At 45.8% G+C, this 22,731-nt stretch overlaps 1 protein-coding gene across 2 annotated transcripts; it reads right to left on the bottom strand.

The window, feature by feature from the left end:
• Positions 1-50: 50 nt before the first annotated feature.
• Positions 51-22,212, bottom strand: A1CF (APOBEC1 complementation factor). 2 transcript variants are annotated; one of them, XM_009881495.1, is made up of 11 exons: positions 22,114-22,212; positions 18,609-18,743; positions 18,267-18,397; positions 16,555-16,793; positions 12,532-12,696; positions 9,029-9,126; positions 7,829-8,099; positions 5,924-6,132; positions 4,124-4,260; positions 3,309-3,442; positions 51-202 (listed from the first exon to the last, which is right to left on the bottom strand). In XM_009881495.1, the coding sequence occupies exons 1-11, from the start codon at positions 22,210-22,212 to the stop codon at positions 51-53; spliced, it is 1,770 nt and encodes a 589-aa protein (XP_009879797.1). The 2 variants fall into 2 exon arrangements, with proteins under 2 accessions (XP_009879797.1, XP_009879805.1); XM_009881503.1 differs by having other exon boundaries at positions 5,924-6,108.
• Between the last annotated feature and the right edge of the window lie 519 nt (positions 22,213-22,731).

Genomic DNA, 22,731 nt, shown 5'->3' with positions numbered 1-22,731 from the left:
TTTTAACGCCGGCCTGTGCTCGATTTAAGGGAACTTGATTAAAGATGGGATTAAAATGCTCCGTAGCCATCGCTGCGTGCAGCGACTGCGAAAGCGGGGTAGGCTTCGTAGGCTGCGTATGTCGCTAAATCTTGTCCCATGGTGACCGCTTGTTTGAGCTGAGTGGCTGTGACGGTCGCGGCTGCGTTAGCAATGGTATATCCTGCAGGGCAAGGGAGGGAAAAAAACGCTCATTAATGAAAAGACGCTCAAAATTCACCATCACCTGATAGTTTTCAATGGGAAGACTTTGCCATCGATGGGAATGACATAGGGAGCAATGAGTTTGTCAATGGGAATAATCTAATTAAATTAAATAGGTCATTTCTGGCATGTCTTTTCTCCACTTTAAAGGTAATTTTAAAAAAAGCTGAAAAATTAATGCGTTTTCCTCAGCTATTATTTGGTAAACACGCTTTTTGAAAAAATGCCCCTCTCTGTTGAATATTTTTTCCTTAGGCTTTGATTATTTCTGAGCTAAGAGGGTGTTAATGGCACTCTGCACAGGTCCTCCCACGCATGACATGAGGAGGGCAAGAAAGTGACGTAATATAGGGGAAATCTGGGCAGGTTTTATAGCGAAAATATGGTTCTGATACCCTTCACAGTCAAAATACATGAAATTCAGGACAGCCACCTTAGAGAAGAGGGAAATTCCCTCTATGCAATATCAGGGAGAAAATATTTAGTAAACTGGATTTTTTTTTCCCCCATCAGTTTCTAATGGAAAATGTGGTTTCAACACTCCAAAATTTTCCATGGGAAAATGTTAGCTTTACTGATTTAAAATGAATCACTGGGAAAACAAACATCGTTTGGGGCTGGCCTGTCTGAAAGCAGGGGACAGCAGCTTTTCAACCAGACCACAAAAGTTTGTTGTGAAAGAATCGAGAATCAAGACAAAGCCCAAATTTGGGAAGAGCAGCTGGGATACCCATTGGCTCTGCTGGACCAGGCTCTGCTGCCAAACTACATCTCCCAGGGTCCAAAATCTCCAACCGACCAGCTGGGCAATGGGATCAACTCCAGGTCAGTCAGAGCCGAGGTCCTCTCGGTGAGGGGATTGGAGATATTGGGCAACACTGAGAGCACGTTGCCTTGTTGGAGGTGTTACCTTAGGGGAAAACATGAGAAATTTGCTATAATCTGAGTACTGTGGCCACTCACAGTATCTTCTTTGCATCAGCAAAGTGAGGTGCAACCTTTAGACTAGGAATTGAGAAATATGTAATTTAAAGCATATCTGCCACCGCCACAAGAGAAATGAGCTGCTACCTGGGCATGGCCTGAACCCAGCTGGGCTTCAGCAAGCCCTGATCAAGGACCAGTGTGTGTTGCAAGCAGAAAGTTTAATGTATGTCAGTTTGTTGAGTTTCCAAGACAAATAAATAAGGGTGGATGAAAGAAAAAGGAGAGATTATAATTAAGCAGTAAGTGGAGACTGGATTCAATAAAGAGCCCATTTGGTTTCCACGCTGCAGAAGCCTGCGCAGACCCAGACAAATTGATTTTTCTGTGGCTTTTGCGGACTCCTGTGGCAGGAAGCTGGACAGATTTTCTTTTTTTTTTTAATGTGTTTTTTTTTTTTTTAAATCCATCCTTGAGACACTCCAAACAACTCAATAGTACTGACTAATGCATTCCTCATGTGCAGTTTGGCATGCGTTCCTCCCACTACATCAGAATAACGGTCATGCTGGAGAGCACAGTAAATGTAATGCCTGCGAGCTCGATTCCTGCTCCCAGCCTGTGTTCTCTGTGACTTCCCAAGCTGTTTTGGGCAGTTTCAAGAGCTGTTGAGTATGAATTCCCAAACTGGGAAATAAACTTCCCAGTGTGCTTGTGTGTGAGATTTGGGATCAGATCCTAACTTTCACGGTTGTGTTATTTCTTTGGCAGATGAAACCAAAAGTTTTGGTTCAAAAGGAGCTGGGGGTGCTGGGGGAGGATGGACGGAACATCAATCAATCAACTGTGCATCTTTGCAGTGAGTAGATACTCCATCTTGGGTGGCATAAGCCAGACTGCAGCCAGAAGGCCCAAGGAGGGCACTCATCCCGATGTGGCACTGGGCACGCCAGTTCTGGATCCTGCATACTATCTGGGGCTCCCAGTTGAAGGGAGGCATCCACAAACTGGAAGGAGTGGAGGGGAGGTGTGCACCTGAGAAGGTGCCCTGAGTGGCAGTGGATCCCCATCCTTGGACACTGCCCCACCTCGCCTGGACACGGCCTCAAGCAACAGGTTGGGGGCTGACGTCCTGGAGAGCAGCTCTGTGGAAAGGGACCTGGGAGTCCTGGGGGACAACAGGATACCCATGAGCCAGCAATGTGCCCTGGTGGCCAAGAAGGCCAATGGCATCCTGGGGTGCATCAAGAAGAGTGTGGCCAGCAGGTCGAGGGAGGTCATCCTCCCCCTCTACTCTGCTCTGGTGAGGCCGCATCTGGAGTATTGTGTCCAGTTCTGGGCTCCCCGGGTCAAGGAGGACAGGGAACTGCTGGAGAGGGTCCAGCAAAGGGCTACGGAGGTGATGGGGGGACTGGAGCATCTCTGTTATGAGGAAAGGCTGAGGGACTTGGGGCTTTTCAGTCTGAAGAAGAGAAGACTGAGGGGGAATCTTATTAACACTTACAAATACTTAAAGGGAGGGTGCCAGGGAGATGGGACCAGTCTTTTTTCAGTGATGCCAAGCGATGGGACAAGAGGGAACGGGCACAAACTTGACCATGAAGTTCCATCTCAGCCTGAGGAGGGCCTTCTCTGCTGTGAGGGCAGCAGAGCAGTGGCACAGGCTGCCCAAAGAGGTGGGGGAGTCTCCCCCTCTGGAGCCATCCCAAACCCGCCTGGACGCCGTCCTGTGCCACTGCTGGAGGTGCCCCTGCTCTGGCAGGGGGTGGACTGGGGGAGCTCCAGAGGGCCCTTCCAACCCTGACCAGTCTGGGATTCTGCAAACCTGCTGATTCAGCAAAATTATCCCTGCTGGGAGCAGGGTCAGACCAGAGACCCCTCCTGCCCCCGGTGCTTCCAGCCTGAGTTGTTCTATGGCACGTACACCGTTAATCTGGGTAGTCCTGATATAGAGATAAATTGCTATATAGGCAATAAAGATGCCATACACATCAATAACATGAGTCAAGGTAGAGGCATGTGGTGGAGCACAGCCAGGCCTGTCCTCAGTGGCCAAAACTGGATTCATTCTTGACATCCGCAAGGAAGCAGCAGGAAAAATAATATTCCAGGAGACCTTTGCTATACAGACCTTCCCATACCTGGAAAAGCTGGGGCTGCAGGAGGCACCTCCGCTCCCTCCGTGGGAATCCCCAGCGTCTGAAGGGTGTACTCTGCCGCGTAGGTTTTGGCTTCATCGATGTAGGCACTGAGCTTGGGCGGTGTGAAGGGATGTCTGGGAGTACAGAAAAATGTTAGCTTGGCTCTTTTTTTTTTTTTTTTTTTCTCCCTAGGACTTTCCTGCAAGATGTTTCGATCCACGCATAGGTGGCATCATCCTACATATCAGATGGAAATGTTATTTTACTGTGCTGATGCATTAACAAAAGTACTCTCTGCATAGAAATCCAGTTTCTTTGCTGAGTTTATTGGCCCCGGGTCTCATTTTGGACACGACATCCTGCCAGAGCATGCTGTGCATTTGCAATCCGAAAGAAAGCCTGCCGCAGTCTTGGGGTTTTATTTAAAATACATAGCAAACACTGTTTTAGATCAGAAAAGTTTAGAGTCGTATTTGGAGCTGAATTATCAACATGGGCCTTCAAGCTGCTTTCTTTTTCCCCACAAGAGCTACAGTAGGCTTTGATTTTGTACTAAAAAGCACCCTTTTGCCTGATTATTTCTGGCTTTCCGTAACCTTTGCACTACCAGAGAGGGAGCACCAAGCATGGCAGGCATCGCTATCCGTCTATTTTAGTTTGTAGATGTTTTTCTCCCATATAAATATATATATATATATATAAAGGAAATAGAGACCTGTGCAATTGTATTTTAAGGAGAGAGGCAAAATAAAATGCCATTTAAAAAAAAAATAATAAAAATCCTAAACCCCAGAAAACCTCAGGTAGTTACGTACATGGTGGGGTTCTGGCTGGCGAGGGCAGGGATGGTGATTTTGTATAGGAAGAGCTGTCTTTGGTCTTGGCCAATTGCAGAGTGGAGCTGGTAAACAGGCTGTCCCCAGTTGTTTTTCTGGCAGATTTCTTCTAAGATCTAGAAGAAGGGAGGAAAGGGATTTTTTTGCTCGGGTTAATTGCTGCGCATTAGCCTTCTCACCCAGCTCCAGCCCCTGCTCTGGTCAACTTCCTTCTCTCCAAAGGGTTTTTGGGGGTGTCGTGGCAGCTTCCTCAAGGCGTAGCAAAGAAACGTAAAATAAATGGCTGACAGGATACTACATTCACCTTGAAGTATAAAATTCATCTAGATTTTTTTTTTTTATATTTCAAAAATCTGTTTAATTCCTGAAGTTAATTATTACCCTGTTTAAATCGGCCATCTTTGACCTTTTGCTGATTAACTGTTTTATTCTGTTATCGGCGTGGTTTTCTTTGAATTCTCTGCAGAAACTCTATCTATGCCCTTCTACTGAACAGCGCTAAAACACTAGGGCTGCATTCATCTTCACTGCTCCGTTACCTCCCTGGCTTAGCGGGTTACAGTGCATGAAAAGTCCAAATAGTCTTCTTTTTTTTAAAAAAAAAAAAAAAGAAAAAAGGCTGTGTTTCCATCCAATTAATTATACAGGCTTCAATAGGCGATTTCTGCTTCTAGTTTGAAAGAGAAATGCTGAACCACGTTGCCCCCAGCCTTAGCACAGCTTATTCCGTGGTAATTGGGAATTGCTGTCCGAAAACGCTCTTGCTTTGGCTTTGTACTTTTTTTTTTTTTTTTTAACCCACTGTGCATGTATGTGCTGTCCCAAACGGGTTTGAACGCAGCGTGGTGTTCCCGTGCTTCCCTATAATCAGTACCCGGACCAGTTATATTATTTTTTTTCAAGTATCTCCACCAGATCTGCCACTCAGCTGCGCAGGTGTTGGGTCTTGGGGCAGGGCAGCACCACCCAGGCTGTTTCACCCCTCTTATATGCTGATAATACAGAGTACAGGGACTGTGAAATTTTGCAGAGGGGCGGAAATTACACTTCCCAGCTTTCTGGGGGAGAAAAAGACATTTTGATACACTTTGGCAAACCAGATGGTGTGGCAATTGAAGTACTAATGGGCAAAGATGTGCTTCAAAATTCAGGGTGAAGTTAGTTCCTCATGTTGCTTTGGATGATGTAAGGGGGAAGGAGTTGCCGTAAGAGCCAGACCCTCAAAAACTCGGGGAATTTGTTCTCCGCAGCCCTCACCCATCCAGCTGGATCCCAGTCCCGCACGCACGACCACATCAAAAGCCTCGTTGAGCAACCAGAGTTTCTGTGCTGGGCTGGGTTGTGCAGGCAGTCGACGCCTCCTTCCCCATAAATGATTTTGAAACGTACATTATTTTTCTACGTGCGTGTATTTGTTCCTTGGTGAAGCCCCATGCGATGCATCCTGTTTATCAAACCCATTTTGGGTGAAAAATTTCTTTACCCTCAGTGCTTTTATGGGGCGACAGCCATGGTTGGACTTCATCTTACACCCATGGCTGTTCATGAAAACTTCCACTGAGGGAGAGCGGACACCGTTCTCCAGCAAGGGGGGTGCTTATCACAAGATGGAACTTGTGGCATTTTTTTTTTTTTTAATGTCTTTTGAGATGCAAGAAAGGATTTAGTGCAGATTCAAGCGGGGGGCCATTTTCGTAAAAGTATTTTGGGCAAAGAAAACCTCTGGCCGGGAGGTTGGCCCTCTTTTTTTGGTTTTTTTTTTTTTTTTCACGCACGTACCTGAGGAGCGAGTTTGATGCCTTGGGGCTTTAGCGTGACGTGGTTCATCGGCGTGAGCTCCATTCCTGGCAAGAGGTCGTAGAGTTTATCCTCTCCCCTCTTTTCTCCTTTGAGCTGGTATCCGCGCCCCAGGCCCGTGTACGCCAGGTAGCCACGACCTCCCAGTCCTCTAACTCCCGCAGCCCCTACAGGTACATTCATGTAAATTTCTAGGAATGTAAGAAGGCATTAAACTGAATCAAATCGCCGGAAAAATTACCCTGATTCTTGCTGAAATGGAAAAGTTAGCCCCACTCGCCGGGTTTGGGAAGAAGATGGGCAGGAGCCCCCCGTAGCCTGCTGCTGGGAAAACCCACTCTCGACATTGACACCCTTTCTTTTTGGGCTCGTATGCTTGGACAGGTGAGGTTTGCTGGGGGGAGCCCTGCTCCTTTCTTACACAGTTTCCACCTTCTCTGGTCAGTTTTGATTTTGTGACACCCAGATTTGTAGTTGAAAGGCAGAGAGGGGACAGCAGATATCACTTGCTACCCACCAGTGTAATTGTCCTTTCTTGAAGAATTCTTTCTTGAACACAGGAAGTTCCATCTTAACATGAGGAGGAACTTCTTTACCTTGAGGGTAGTGGAGCACTGGCACAGGCTGCCCAGAGAGGTTATAGAGTCTCCCACTCTGGAGACATTCAAAACCTGCCTGGACGCTGTCCTGTGCAACCTGTTGTAGGTGACCCTGCTCTGGCGGGAGGGTTGGACTAGATGATCTCCAGAGGTCCCTTCCACCCCTAACCATTCTGTGATTCTGTGAAGAATTCAGAGTTTATACAATCTCTTGCTTGTATAAACCAAAAGACTTTTTTTTTTCCTTGGGGAGCCCTACTTGGGCGTGTGGGGAGATTGTAAGGCAAGAGAGAGCTGGTGGGTTATCACATCGGCAGCTCTCCCAATGCAACCTTCACAGAAGCTGGTTCCACCTGTGGGGGCAAAAACAAAATTCCTGCTCCCCTGTCCCCTCCCTTGGGAAGGGGGAAAAATGGGCTGGCACGGTTCTTGCCAGCCCTACCGGGGTGTCATGCATGGTCCCAGCCTGCCATGGGACCTGGCTCAGAGCTTGGGGACACAAGATGACTGCCACAGGCATCGTCTTTGGAAGGAAGACCAAATGGGCAGATTCATTTATTTATTTTGCTAACCCCCAAGCTTACCAAACGACACCTGCAACAATATTTAGTTTGGGGGGTACCTGAGTCTGGGGGTTTGATTTGGTCTCGTGTGCGCTCACCCGAGATCAAAGGCAAAGCCCCAGCAGCTTCCAGAAATACTCTCTGTTTTCATAGACTGCTTATTATTAGGTTAACAATCCCCCAAAAGAGGAGTCCATCTCCAAGGCTCGCAATTAATGGCTTGATTTCAGTGCTGGTTCCCTACCCTGCATCAGGGCAATGTGACCTCCTTGGGAAACTCCGCAGCTTTGGGTCAGAAAACACCAGGACTGGTAAAACTTTCCCTTTCACCTTCAAAGCAAAGCGGACACACAGCGGAGAGCTGTGCCTGGTGGCTGGTTGAGGGAGTTGGCTTTGAAGGGGAGAAAGGAAAATTATTTTATTTGGTCTTCCCTGCTGGGGCAAAACCAGGAGGATTCGTGGTTTATTTATTGAGGGCAATCTGGAAGCTTTTCCAGGCTTGCTTGGGGAAAATGGTTCGTTTTTTCATGCCCTGCTTAGTCTGCTGGAAGATCGCTATGCCTTTGGGAAGGACAGAGCCTAAAAACTGTGTTCTCCACCCCTCTCTGAAAGAGGTCCAGCATCCAGGGCGAAGCCAACACCCTCGACGTGAGTCTGGGGAGCAGCCACCCAAGCCCCAGAGGAGATATTTCGCTCGTGCTGAGTATTGGCGTGACAGGAGTTACCTCGGATGGACGGGGGCCGGATAATGCTCCTGTTGCTGAGCCCCTTGGCGGCAGGGAAGTGGAGGTTGGGGATAGCTGCGTAGGCTTGGGGCGCGTAGAAAACCGGGGCGCCCAAGTAGGCGGTGGCGGGGTCGTACACGTGTCCGAAGGTGTAGGTGTATTCTCCTTGCAGCATGGTACCTCTGCCGCCCGTGCCCCGGGTGTATCTGATGTAGCTGTCTTTGTCGACAGGTTTGGCTAACGTCACCTCGATTGGGGACCCATCCAGCACCTTCACGCCGGGATGGCAGGGAGAGAGCACGGGAGAAGCACAAGTGTAAGTCTCCAAAGCACATGGGGATTATCCTGCCGCGGGAGGCGCTTTCCCCACGTGGTTTGCTAATGGGATAGGAAGATGGAGAACAACACCCAAAAACCCCCCAAAATCTCCCTCCCATGGGTGGAAGAAGGCACTGGCTGGGTGAAGGCTTAACGTGTTGAGAGCAGCCAGCCCTGACCCCAGCCGGGAGAGGTTTCTTGACCAAATTAGCCTAGTTGTGAAGCCTTCAAAAGGCTTTGCTTCCCTGCAAGGTAGCGTGTAAGTCAGCAAGATTATACGTGCTCCTATGGAGAATAGCAACACTGCTAAAAATAGGAGTGGGGTTAACACCTCTTTGGGAACAGCTTTTGCATTACAGCGCCGTGAATTACGTGTAGTGCAAGAGGTACTAAATACAGCAACCTCCTTGCAAATCCGCATCTGAATTTGGAGCAGATGTTTTGGGTTGACCTTGTTTGTCCTGGTTTGCCATTCACATGCTGTCCTGTGAGTGCTTTTGTTGGCAGATGTGGACCAAGGATGTGAATGTGAGCCAAGGGAATCCGTAACCCCTCATTTGCTAGTCCTTGTTTCGACTTTCCTCTCCCTCTTTTTTTTTTTTTCCTTTTTTTTTTTTTTTGTTTTTTTCTGAGCAGTGAACTACACTCTGAGCTGGGCAAACATTTAGCACAAATGCAAGGAGCAAGAAGCCAAAATGAACAGTTTGTGTACATCAGAGCTGCTGAAAGGCGAATTCAGGAGTATAAAAGCAGCCTGCAAAGAGAAAATAGGACTAACGCCTTCAGGATGTTTTTGTAGCTAATAAACCAGGTGGCTTTGTTTCAGCTGTGTATAATGTACTGCAGACAAGCCCCACAAATTAGCATTTACAGCAGCTTTACCTTCCCATTCAAGGCTTTCATAGCTTCCACCGCATGTTCTCTTTTATTAAAGTGTACAAAGGCGTAGTCTCTAATTTTCTTTACTCTTTCTACCGCACCTGCAGAAAAGGTTGAAATATTAGTTGGAAAATACAGATCTGAAAGAGCAACTGTGTTGAGTTATGATCCCTTGGAGACCAAATGCTGATCAAGGGTAAAAGAACAAGAGGACACCGTCTTCTTACCTCTTAGGATGTGTATGCCATGGGAAAATAAATATATAATGGTTGTAGTATTTCAAGGCAAACTAGAAGTATTTGGGATCAGACACCAGTAAGTTTCCCATTAAACTGCAGTGGTTCTCTCCTGTCCAAAATGCTCTTTTGGATGCTACCTTTGGTCTTTTTTCTCCCTTCTGTGACAGACCACCAAGACGAGATGGCTGAGCAGGATGTGCAACAGCCCAGGATTTGGTGAGCTACAGGTAAGGTCATCTCCATGTTTTCATACGTCCATCGTACATGTTACTCGGAGGCAGCTTGAGGAAAGCTGATGCTTCTGCCATAAAACAAGGAGGCTCTTCTCTTAAGCATCGACTCAGAATGTTCAGCAAGAACAAGCTCCCAGTCCTGCCCAGGACAGAGCAGCCCCAAGCATGGGGATGGGTTGGGACCAATGGGGCAGCATGTTTGGCCCTAAGAAACAGCCTCTCCCATGCAAATGGGGCATCCCTGGGATGGGGCCCCAGGTGGTGAGGGATCCCCATGCCCAGGGATGCCCTGACCTGCCTGGACACGGCCCTGATCAGTCTGCTGCAGCTGCGACATTGGCCCTGCTGCTGAGAGCGGGGTTGGGCTGGAGACCCTCATCATGGTGCCTCCAGCCTCTGTGATTACCCAAAATAATTCAAATGTAAATGGCTTCTTGTTCTTCTCTTCTACCTCCACCCTCTACAGCTTTCCCCTTCCCTTGTCAGCTGCTCTGCTGCCGACACTGAGATACTCAGCACTAATAAGTTTGTCTCCAAAACAGCCACACTGGTCCTCCCTCTGGTCACAAGCTTTAGACATCTGCCTTTTCTTCTCTAATTGTTCATCTTCCTCACTCCTGTGGGTTGGGAAGCACATCGTCAACCAGCCCAGCCACCGAAACTATAACACCCCCAAACACATCCTTTAGAAATATATGCTGAACGACACTTCTGTTGGCTTCTTACCCTTTAAAGCTGAACAGGTGCACAGGGAAATGTCATATTGCTGCAAAAAAAGCACTTACTCAAATAACTGCAGGAGAAAATATATTTCTTTGGAGTTCAGGGGAAGTCATTAGGAGCTCCAGTGGCCTAAATGAAGCCTGTCCCAGCCTATAACCTGAGCAGCATGCACATCTTCAAAATGACACCGGAATGGTAAGTAGCATTTTGTGTCCTTCTGGGATCAGCGGGTGATTTTCTAAGCCTAAAGTTATGGGAGTTATATGCTGATGCCTTGTTTACAAGTCAAGGCTTTAATGAACTCTCTGCGTTTTGAAAAATCACCCTTCTGCCTCCTCGAGAGCGCTCTGTGCTACTGATCCTCGCCCGGAGCCAAAAATCTTGTTCTTCCCTGCTCCTGCCTCTGCTGGGGCAAAGCGACATGATACCCACCCTCGGGTCATCCCTGCAGATAGACTGTGACATTACAGGGGGAATATCGTCCCCTTCGGTACCTTTGGAGAGCGTGACCTTCCTGCTGGAAACTTTGCTGGGGATGCAGATTTTTGCCAAAATCTCTAGGGAGCAAGGGCAGGGCTTTTCAGTGATGCATATCTCTATAGAAGTCATCAGGCACTGAATTTGGCATGGATTTAAGGGGTGATATTTGTACCACGTTACAACCCGAGAGGCAGAAGCAGCATAATCGCTCTGCCATGGGCACCTCTGGATGGTAACTCCTCTCCTTAGGATCACTTTTTATTGGATGACTCGTTATTGTCAAAACAGCTTCTTAATGCCCTGGGTCAAATGTACTCTTCAGGCAAGCAGTACTGAAACGCGGCACAATGAATAAGGCAGATAACTGAGGGGGGGAAGTGAATCATTTCAGACCCTTTTGACATTTTGGTTGTAATCTCATAATCTCTCTATAACTTAAAGTGTATTCCCTCTCCTCAAAGCTCAGGTTTTGCTGCTCTGATGTGCATTTTTTTTTTTTTTCGAAAGAACAGCACAGCTTTAAGAATGGTATTCCTGATTTTATCCACAGTACACAAAGCTTTCCATTTAAAAAAAAAAAAAAAAAAAGAAGAATTTCCACCATGAGAGGTAAAATGATAAAGCGACGAAAAGAAAATTAAAGATGATCTTCTGTTGTTCTACTAGAGAACTTCTTTTAGGAGCAAAGTCAATGACTGTTACCAAAGTGCCGAAGGGGCATAAATGTGTTTCTGGAGAGTGCGAGTAGCTCAACGTTCAGGAGGAAAACTGGGTAAATAAAAGGACGGAACTGTTAAGGGAGTGTGATGATACATATTTAACTCGGGGAAACTGGGATGTCTAACGGCTTGATGGTGGCTGAAAGTATTAGTCAGAAACATTAGAAGGACAGAAAAGACTCATAGAAACTTCATAAAGACATCTACATAGCAGCCTTGTACAAAAAAAAAAAAAAAAAGAAATGTATAGAGCAGAAATGAAAAATTAGTGAAGGAAAAATGAAGCTCTGTAGTGTATTTTAAAAAAATAATAGAAGGAAGTTAATAGGAACAAGACGAAAGGAGATTTCACATTGCCAAGCATAAGTTACTTAGTGCCTGATGGACTGTGTGGTTTGGAGAGCTGCAGAAATGGGTTATTTTTACTTTGTTGTTTTTGGGTGTAATTTCCTAAAGCTGGAGCAACTCAGGAGTAAAATCTCCTTTGAAAGCCAGCAGGGTTTTTATTCCCAACAAACTTACTTTCTTTTTGAAAAATCTCACCCTAAGTGCATGCAATATACGCCATGAAGGAATACTGTCATATTCTGTGTTAAAAGATAAGCACTGATTATTCACAAATTTACAAAAGAATGTGGGGTATTTTTGTATGAAAATGATAGAATTCGGAGTTTAGACAGGTTAGATAAAAAGCATTTGTATTAAACCACCCTATTTCTATCATCATCCCGTGCCATAGAAGACAACCGCTGAAATCACCCAGCTGTTTCACCAACTCTCTCTTTTTAAGGAAGAACAAAATGATTCGGAATCATTTCTGTGACACAGGCATTCCCATGCAGCATTTTGGATCTCTTCCAGTTACCAGTCATCCTAAAAAGGTTGGTAGTGTTGTTAGCTGGAAATTAAGCAGCCCTTAATGGGATGACATGATGTGCATGTTGGGTGGGAGCCTTCAGCCCAGTGACGATTTTTGTGGCATTACACATGAATATTTTACAGTGGAAAAACAGTTATTTTTATCTCTTCCTTTGGCATTTTATGAATGGAGAAATATTTCCATTTGTAGTAGCAGTACGTATTTAGGAGCTACCGTGCCAACGGGTTCCTACCTGGTTTGATGTTGTTGAACTCCTTTTCTATGGTCTCCTCAGTGGTCGAGAGCATGAGGTTCCTCACGTAAAGTATTTTTACCGACGACATGGTGTCCTCATCCACCTCCACTTCTGGTTCTGCCCAGTCAACAGCGATAGGGTGTCCCCACAACTGGATCCTTCCTTTAAAGGGATCGGCATAGTCAGTGTCAGACAGGCTTTGGCTCCTCTCACTTCTGCTCAGAGACTATTTCACAAGCAGTATGAGCAGCAGAATAGGCCGATTCTACAAATGGGGCCAAGATAAGCCTTTCCAGCTCCAAGCACAGCTGCTTCGTTAACTCATTTCCAAAAGCAGACGGTCACACTTTCGGCGTGCTCCTGCTAATACCTTAGATGCCTGCAGAAATGCAGCATCCAGGATTAAAGAAGTGAAAACATGGCCTGATTCACCAACGTTTGCGTTCCCTGGAGTGCTCTCTAAAGGGAAATATTTTAATGAATTTATAAAAATCCCTCTTGGCTGCAAAAGTTGCATTCCCTAGATAATAGAAAAGGGATCCAGAAGTCCCAGCTGGATAAAATGAAATAGGAAAAGCAAGGATGTCTCTGCGTGCAAGTATTTGAAGTCGTATGGTCCCTGCTGCAGAAGTAGTAGAAAGGAGGGACACAAAAATTAACGAGGCATAAAACAGGGTGTGGGAGTGCAGGTGAAGCCCATGGGCTCTCTATATGCTGGATCAAGCCACTGAGGGGCAGAGAACAAAAAGAGCAAATAAAGAGGTAGTTAAAGGTGATGTCACCATGTTATCATGCTGAGGTCCATAATAATTTGCATTGAGTCGCCTAATCTCTTAAGTAATTGGTTAGACAATTAGTGATGTTCAATATGTAATGAAAACTGACTGCTGCAGCCTTGTCTCAAAGCTGTGAGAATTGCAGTGATGAGCAGCAGGACACCAGGTAAGGCAGAGGGATCTCCACGTAGTGATGGTTTCTTCACCTCCTGTCTTCTCCAGATGGCAATGATACCTCTTTCCTCCTCTTTTTCTTCCTTGTCCCTTCTGTGTGTCTTGCAGGGAGATCTTCCTCCCTTTTCTCTTCAGGAGTAGTTGAAATCTGCCCCCCACCCCCACCCCACCCCCCCTAATATCCAGAGCCCCAGATTTCATGTGCTCTATCTGTGGCCCACTTTTACTCTGGCAGTTGTAATTGGCCCAGCAGCTAGTTCTTCGGATGTGGAGTAGGGAACGTTTTCTGTCTTAGCAGCATGGTAAGTGCTAGATATTCCTTCCAAATAATGAAATAAAACATCTGCCTCTTCTGCAAATGTTCCCCAAAGAGTAAGTGGATCTTTCTGTGTTTTTTCTTTCTTTCTCTCTGATCTTTATGACGTGAAGATTGGGTCCTCCAAGGCCTTAATGATGTGCTAAAACCTGGAAGAAACCAGGGGATGCCTATGCCGGGAGAGGGAAAATGAGAAACCTGCAGAACATCTTTGGAGACATCTCGAAAAAGGCATCCTATCTTGCTTCTCCACTTGGATAACCCATCTAGGATGGGATGAGAGCTTCAAAACAGAGAAAATTAGAGGGTGAGGGTGGAATTTGGTGACCTGTTTTTCTATATTGGAAGTGAAAATCAACAAACTAAATGGAAAGAGGCTGCTCCCTGCTCGGAAGGCTCATGAATGGGCCAGGATTTGTGGAGTGAGGTTGGGCTGCTGTTCAGCTTTCGGCACTGCCCAGTCTGATCCCGGCTGTTCATGACCAGAAATAGAGAGGTGGCTGCTAACGGCAGCCAGCTGAAACGAAAGGCCAGGTGCCCCTTTCTGAATTACCATTCTCTGTTCAATAGTGGAAATAATGACCTGGTTGACTTGCAGCAAGGAGCTGAGCTTGGTGCCTGCACTACCCTCTTGCTAAAACCAGGTTTCCTCCACCCTCTTGTTTAACCAGGAGACAGGACAAAGTTTTCATAAAAAGCGTCTTTCTTTTTGAGCATTTCTGCTCTTCTACAAAGCTCCCTCAAAAGAGCAGCGAGGTTCAGAGTAAAGGAAGCATCTTGATAATGATATTCCATCTCACATTCATCCAATGCATCAGCTGGAGACACATTCAGTTCTGGCGTCACACTTTTTTTCAAGTTCCTCCCGTATGTTTGCAACATCAGAAGACTCTGGCTCCTGCTCAGGCCTTTGAAATTCCCCAAACTGTTTACCGAGATGTCCCTAAATTGGAAATCGCTAGAGCAATGCACACGTCTGTTCAGGGCTACGTGCTCGTTCCCATCTGTCTCGCTGTCTTTGCTCAGGATTTCAAGTGCTCTGCTCCCTCAAGGCTGCCGTTGGCAGCTGTGGCTACGCCCGCTCCTTCCTTCGTTCTCCATATAGAAACCAGGAAAAAGTTGTGCTGAAGCACAGACCAACTGAATGTACCCCCACAGCTAGGGAGACGTTAAACTGATGCAGAAAATGCACAATAAAAGGAAAAAGAGTCAGTGAGATGTGCCACGATAGCTAAGCATACTCAGTGCTTGAAATCATCCTCTTTTTCTTTTTCTTTTTTTTGTTACAATAGTAAAAAGGATTTAAATGACTCGCGGTGTTTCACGGTCTGTCCTATAGAAAGAGTGAAAGAACGCTGGTGGGTTATGAATAAGTCTCAAAACAGAAGGTTTATTGGATTCTTTCACCAACAAGTGAGTTGGGTTCAATAACACGGTGTGGGAGATGCCGAACATAAGACATGAGAAAATCGGTAAAATCACTGCAAATGCTCTTAATGTGAAGTGACTCCTTCATCTAACACCTGCCAAACTTCTCTCTGCTTCGCAATGGTCTTTGAATGTCCCCCAGTGCTCAATTGCATAGACTTATTTTTCACAGAATTCACAGAATTGTTAGGGTTGGAAGGGACCTCTGGAGATCATCTAGTCCAACCCTCCTGCCAGAGCAGGGTCACCTACAGCACGTTACACAGGACAGCGTCCAGGCGGGTTTTGAATGTCTCCAGAGTGGGAGACTCCACCACCTCTCTGGGCAGCCTGTTCCAGTGCTCCACTACCCTCAAAGTAAAGAAGTTCCTTCTCATGTTAAGATGGAACTTCCTATGTTCAAGTTTATGCCCATTACCCCTCGTCCTATCACTGGGCGCCACTGAAAAAAGACTACTCCCATCCCCCTGGCATCCTCCCATTAAGTATTTGTATGTATTAATAAGATCCCCCCTCAATCTTCTTTTCTCTAGACTAAAGAGACCCAAGTCCCTCAGCCTTTCCTCATAAGAAAGGTGCTCCAGTCCCCTAATCATCTTTGTTGCCCTTTGCTGGACCCTCTCCAGCAGTTCCCTGTCTTTCTTGAACTGGGGAGCCCAGAACTGGACACAGTACTCCAGATGCGGTCTCACCAGGGCAGAGTGGAGGGGGAGGATGACCTCCCTCGACCTGCTGGCCACACTCTTCTTGATGCACCCCAGGATGCCATTGGCCTTCTTGGCCGCCAGGGCACATTGCTGGCTCAATTTCATTTTCATACTGGTTAAATCCTAAAGCGGTTCCTCATTTGAAGTTTTCTTCCCACATGGAAAATATCCATTTTCGGGAACATTCTCAGTACATGGTCAAGGCTGAATATGTTCTTGGATGCCTTCTTGAGCGATGGTCTCTGAGAGGCCATAAATGAGGCTATATTTTATATATAACCCAGGATAACTACAGCATAATATATATATCCTACAACAGAGCTATATGGATACACACAGCTAAATCTATCTACCTGTATTTTTAATAAATTCAAGCTCCTAAACAAAGATTGTGGAGAAAGAGCATGGTACTAATTCAGGACTACGTCGGCCAGCCATGGTGTATTGGGGTCCCTCCTTGCTCTGAGTGTCTTTAGCATCCAAGAGGAGAAAACCCAACAGCATTCACTTCCTTGGGTACACGTGTCCTCTGGAGACTTCCATCTCACCGCAGCGCTATGTGTACATAGGTGACCCCTGAGATGAAGCCATCCCTACCACCCACACCATCTGTACTAACCTGGGAGCAATTTTCTCCTGGCCATGGCTGCTGCTCGATGGCTTTCATATTCCACAAAAGCGAAACCCCGGTTTTTGGTTTTATCAGCTGCGCTAGGGTAGACAATGACGTCTACAACTCCATCCGTGACTTTCTTCATCTCTGCTAAAATTTCCTCCCTCTTCTTCGTTTTGGGGATCCCTCCCACAAACAGGCGGCAGTTGTCCACGCTGGCGCAGACTCCAAGGAGACGCCCATTCCTGTGTATAAACAATATTACTGGTTTGTCAGGATCAGTTCTCAAAGAGATGAAAAAATTAAAATAAAGCCCCCCTCTTGTCCTAAAACACAAGGTCAGACACAAGGCTTCCCACTCCGGCAGCATATGTTGCTTGGGACATTCAGGTGGTCTTGCTCAATACAAGATCTAACGTGAAGGCTGCCACTGCCAAATTTGACATCAAAGTAAGGCAGCACAGTTGAAATGAAGGACTGGAGATCACAGGGAAACCAAAGCCAAATTTTGCTTTTGCTTCCTGGGATTCTCCCCTTTGCTATTTGCAAAAATGGCTGCTACCAGGCAACTTTACCTACCACCCACGGTCACAGCAGTGACTCGTGTTGCCACCAGTATAAGTCAGGATTCATTGTGTCCAGTGGTGACTTGTAGCTTCCCAGTCACAACTGGGCCTCACGACTGAGGTTTTGGGGAAAGAAAATCCCTTCTCATGGGGAGATACCATCTGGGGGCTTACTGATGCCAGCTGTTGTGCAGACTCCAAAGTAAAAATTTCCTTACACGGACTTTGCTCACCTTTTTGTGGTCCAAGCACCTCTTGCAGGTCTTGAGAAATTAAAAACTTCTTTAGAGAAGTCTTTGGAAAAAGGGAAGTAAGCAGAGGAGGTGGAGGTGGACGACGTCTGATCTTTGAGACCCTCCATTCTCTGATACAAATCATGTTTCCAAGCCCTTCCCTTGTCCCCTGTGACCTGCTCATCATTAGGGTTGCTAGTAAAGCAATTCACAACTCATCGTTTCCTTTTTTTTTTTTTTTTTTAATGAAAGTCACAAAATCACCAGAATGGTTTATCTCTAAATGCTTCTAAGCAAAGGCATCTACTTCTCCCACTTTGAACTGGAAAAAAACATTAGAAGTGGTTGAAATCAAAACAAAACATCTTGATGGGCCCATATGTTGTTGATTTCTGGGTGTTTTGTTCCCAATTTTTAGTCACAAACATGAGGGCTTTTTCTGTTCCTATCTATTAGGAAATGTCACTGTTTTGCCAATTGGTTTCCATCTTATTTCACCATTTTTTGCAATTGCTGTCTCCCAGAACATATCTGAAGTATAGGTGACGAGAGAGACTGGATAGGAATAAATCAACAAAAAAACAGCCCAGAGGGGAACGTGAAATAAACAGCAACAGCTAGGCAAAAGTTAATTTGATCCAAAGAAAAATATTTTTTCCAACGTTCTGGTAGATTAGTTTTTGGGGGTTTTTTGTAATGAAGAAATTTCCTGCAGAAGATTTTGGCTCTGATAAGTCCTACGTATTGCCTTTGTACTACGGAAAAAGCAATGACTGCGCAGGGAGACAGGTGATTTCCTCTTGAAGCTTAGGTATCTAAATAGCCTTCCTCTGGGCTTGCAGAGGAAATATGCCTTACGTAACAAAATAGATTAACATATATGATTTAAAGTTGATGTGAAGGTGTTTGCCACGCTTACCTAATTTCATAATTATTCAGTTGCTTTATTGCATTCTTCGCCTCCTGTTTATTCGAGAAGGTCACAAAGGCATAGCCCCTGTTGTTGCCATTAAAGTCCATCATCATTCTCATTTCGTAGATTTTCCCAATCTGCAAATAGAAAGAAAAGTAATTCTGAAAAAGAAGTTTGTCAGCAAGGTGGGAGGTGTTTAAACAAGACCAGGTGCTTCCTTGACTATATCACATCAGAGCTCCACCAAGTCAAGGGTAGCCTGGGCCAAACCATCTCCAGTTCAGCCTTGAAATGCAGCTTTGATTGTCAGTAACCTCTGCAATACAACTACCCACCATAAAGTCTTACTTTTTCACACAGTGGTATAAGTTCATCTTCGAAGAGGTCTCGGGGCAATTTCCCAATAAAGATCTCACACCCCCTCTCTGGTGGAGGGCCATCCCAGCCGGGTGGTGGGCCTCCGTATTTCCTCTGCCCATTTTCCTGCCATGGAGAAATACAAAAGGATGGTTTAGATGTAGATTTAAAATGTGGATGTAACCAACCTCTTCCCAGGGAGTGACACTTTAGACATGCTCTGTTAGCTGTGGGTTGGAGGCAGACACCCTCCTTCCCCTCAAGGAGCAACTCTTTACAGACTCATTTCTTTATCAGCGAAAATGTAGTGTGCATTGGCTGCCCCACTGCCACATCTACTGAAAGGCTTTTATTACCCGGTTAGTGTGCTGATGAGATACTGGAGAAAGGTTTGGTTCATACCTAGCTGAGTTTTGCTAAGGAACATGCATCAGTGTATGCTCTGCAGCTCAATTACTTCAGATGTCCAAGATGGACACAGTCAAATACCTCCTCGGAAAATGTAGGTCTCCTTTGCTATGGGAGGTGAATCTCTGTGGACTGTGTGTTAGTTGTGGGCTGTGTAATATAGCACTTGCAAAATTTGTAACTTGTCATAATTCCTCATCTGATCGTAAACACTTATTAGCAATGATATTGCCTGTTATTTTAGTAATTGATGGTTACGTTTCAATACAGACTAAAGAAGAGACCCAGGAGTATCATGTTTGAAAGTAGAAAGACTTTCCAAAAGCAAAAGGCATCTGGACCTCAGAAAGTGCTAACATATGGGAAGAGTTGTGGATGAAGATAGAAATTTGGAGAGAGACGTGGACAGAGTGAAAGGGGCCCACCAGGGAGCCCGAGGCATCGTTGGCAGTGCGTGATGCTGGAGCTGCTCAATGCCCTTGAAAAAAGATGTTTGTGCCAGCAGTTGGGCTTAGTGAAGAGGTAGCAATGCTTGGCACAAGGTGTGGTGAGGATCTGGGCATGGAGATGGGTATGGAGAAATGGTGCACCCCAATACCCATTCCTTCCTGCACCCAGGAGAGGTGAAGCCCTTTCTCTAACTGTGCCAGGCATTTCAGAGGGACCCCAGCAGGGGAGGTGATCTGGCCAGGGCAGATGACAGAAGCAGCCCCACAGGAGGCACGGAGGAAGGCCATCGATGGTGGGAAGCCGTGCGAGGGGCAAAAGATGACGCCTGCCTACCCAGTAGTTTCTTTAGTCAGGAAGCAAGTCTTGGCCCCCAATGATGCTCAAAGATACAAAGACCAGCCAATATTCCATCTGTTTGCTTTGTTTTTGCTAGGTGAGTGTATCTCTATTCTCCTCCTATTTTTAATCATCTGTCCTGTATTTCTTGTTTTCCTTCTTTCCTTCAGTCTCATGATTTCCTACCCTTCCTTCCTTCCTTCCTTTTTTCCTTCCTTTTTTCCTTCCTTCCTTCTTTTCTTCCTTCCTTCTTTCCTTCCTTCCTTCCTTCCTTCCTTCCTTCCTTCTTTCCTCCCCTTCCCTCTTCCTCTCCTGCCCTGCAGCAACGGTCTGCTCCCAGAGGAGCTGGGACTCTGGCCATTTTTCTATTTTTGGCTCTCTGATAATTTCTGTAGCCGTTTCCCACTCTGGGATTATTCCAGGCAAGTGAATGCTTGTACGGCTGACTTAAGAAGAAGGTCTAAAGCACATAAGCAAACAAAGATCCTTGCAGGAAAATAAGAATATACCACAAGCTCTTTCAGTTTTCTTGAGCCTCTAACAAGCCCTTAATTATCCACGCTCATTCCTGTTTTGTTAATGTTTTCAGCATAATGTTGGAGTCATGGGGACGTTTGAATTTATGAGTGAATTCTTATAGCAAATCTATCAGGAAGACCATGATGTTTCAGGCTATTTTTCTGCCCCCAGTTTGGCTGAACTGAGCACACTGCTGGCATGGGATTTTTCCATCTCTTGAGCTATTTATTAGGCAACGGCAAAAAGTGATGGTTGTGTTTTGTGTCATTGTGGTCATCTGCCATTTTTCATTGGCGTGCCAGCTGGAGGAAGAAGCTGGTCACCTGGAGGAATGCTGAGCTCATCAGTAATGGTCTAAAATGGCCAGAGGAGTATTACTGTCCCACTTTAAGCCAAGTGAGAGACAAAGAGACAATCAATCAAACATTTTGTCAATGTATGTGGAAGCCAGTGTGTGAGGAGGCACAGCAAGACATGAAGCCATCTCTCAATCCACATTACCTTTGTTTGTGGCTTGAAGGCACCATCTCAACAAACTCATCTTGGCAAAGTGTCTGAAGGGAAGAAGGACCACATTGTCCCCTTCACAAAGATGAGAGACCCTGGCGTGCATCTCAATGAAGAAGGCTGCACCAATAGGTAAGTTGGAGGAAAAGCCCAAGGAGACGTGGAAAAAGAAATTAAGAGGGGAAAAAGAAAGATAAAATGGTAAGCTTGGAAAAAGGTAGCTTGGAAAATGGTGAGCTTGAAAAGGTAGGGAGAAAAAAGATGTTGGGTGTGTGTGGGGGGGGCTGGGGCTTTGAAATCTGTGGCTTAGGAACGAGCTATAGCTAGATGTGACAGTATGAAATACTGGAGACCAGAGTAAAGAAAGCTGCAGTAAATATAAGACATAGAGAAGTTATTTATCTTCTGTGTCAGGTACAGCAGAGAGCCTCCTCAAGGGCAACAAACCCCGCTGCTGGCCTGGTTCTGGGATGCACACCGGATTAAGAGCTAGAGGAAAATACTTTTTCCCAGGAGTCTTAGTTTTTGCTTTGGGCTGTTGTGCCCTCTAGTGCTACACAAAGCAAGGCAAAGTTCAAGGCAGCCACATGCCTAAAATTCAGAGTGTTCAGTCATTTCTTCCAGGATGCAAGGTCACTCATGTTAGTGCCCAACGCTTTTGAAAAATTAGCTCGTTTTGGTCATGCTAACCAAGAAAGACTTCTTCAGGTGGCTTTTGAAGGACACGCCCAGTCTCCATCTGCCCTAACCAGAGGAGGCTTTGCACTTGGAGTCCTTGAAGACTAAACTGGGAGCAAATCTTTCATGTTTGGGCAGGTGAGGCACCTGTCCCATGTGCACTTGTAGGTGTGCGAGGATCTGTACAACAGACAGATGTGGTGGTGACATGTTGGACTGCCTATGGCCAACTCTGGACCTACGCTCTTCTGAAACTTTGTTTAGTGGGTTTTCTTTGCTATGCTACCACTGCAGCCATGGCTTTGAGACAGCAATCCCAACCTTTCCCAACATTTAGCAATGCTCAGGGTTGGGGGTTTTTTCCACCCTTGTCATAATTTGGCATTGGGAAAAGAATTCCTGGAGGAATAATAACCTGCTTCATAACGGGCAGCATCTATCACAAGCAGTTATGTGCAACACGTGTTAGAGAAAAGCAGAAGAATGAGCAAGGAGGGCTTCACGAGTACAGATTTGCTGCTCAAACCCACAACGCAATGCATCGCTTCAGGATGAAGCCAGACACTGCGCACAAAAGGACGTGACCATGAGTTCCTACCTGGATCAAATTATATCCCGTTCGCTGAATTAATGCACGGAGGGCGGCTTCTTTCTGTGTGCCGGTCAATCCATCCCCGGATTTGTGATTTGATTCCATTGTGAGTGATTATCAGCAAAAAATCAGGTTAATTAGGGGTGCTCACTGCAATCAAATTTAAGATAAATTAAATAAATTAATATGGCTAAGGGGAGAAAGTCCACCCTCCTGAGAAAGTTAACAGGATCATTCTTCCTAAATCAGTCATTTTGAGATAAAACCAAAACAAAACACCACAGATGGTGGAACAGGCAAAAATATCCCCCCCACCACCACCACCTTACATGTTGCATAAAAATAAACAGCATTTAAACCCACAGTCAGATTTTTGGACAGCAGTCCAGTGAGACGCAGAGGGGTATTGTAACATATCGGTGCACGTGGCTTAGGAGGAAAACACATGTAAAGGTGCCTAATCCTGCGCTGCGTACACGAGAGCGAGTCCTTCATGTCACTGCATCCCGCTGATGCTGGGGAAGGAACCTTGTATGAGCCCTGTCTGGCACTTTATGAGACACAAGACCCAGGTCCAGATTTGGCCTGTTTTTAAAAAATAAGAACATGGGAGAACTTCAGATC

This window comes from Charadrius vociferus, unplaced genomic scaffold (genome assembly GCF_000708025.1).
Source record: "Charadrius vociferus isolate BGI_N301 unplaced genomic scaffold, ASM70802v2 scaffold390, whole genome shotgun sequence".
Lineage (NCBI taxonomy): Eukaryota > Metazoa > Chordata > Aves > Charadriiformes > Charadriidae > Charadrius > Charadrius vociferus.
The sequence above is the reverse complement of the archived record's forward strand: the minus strand, read 5'-3'. Positions and strand labels throughout refer to the sequence as shown.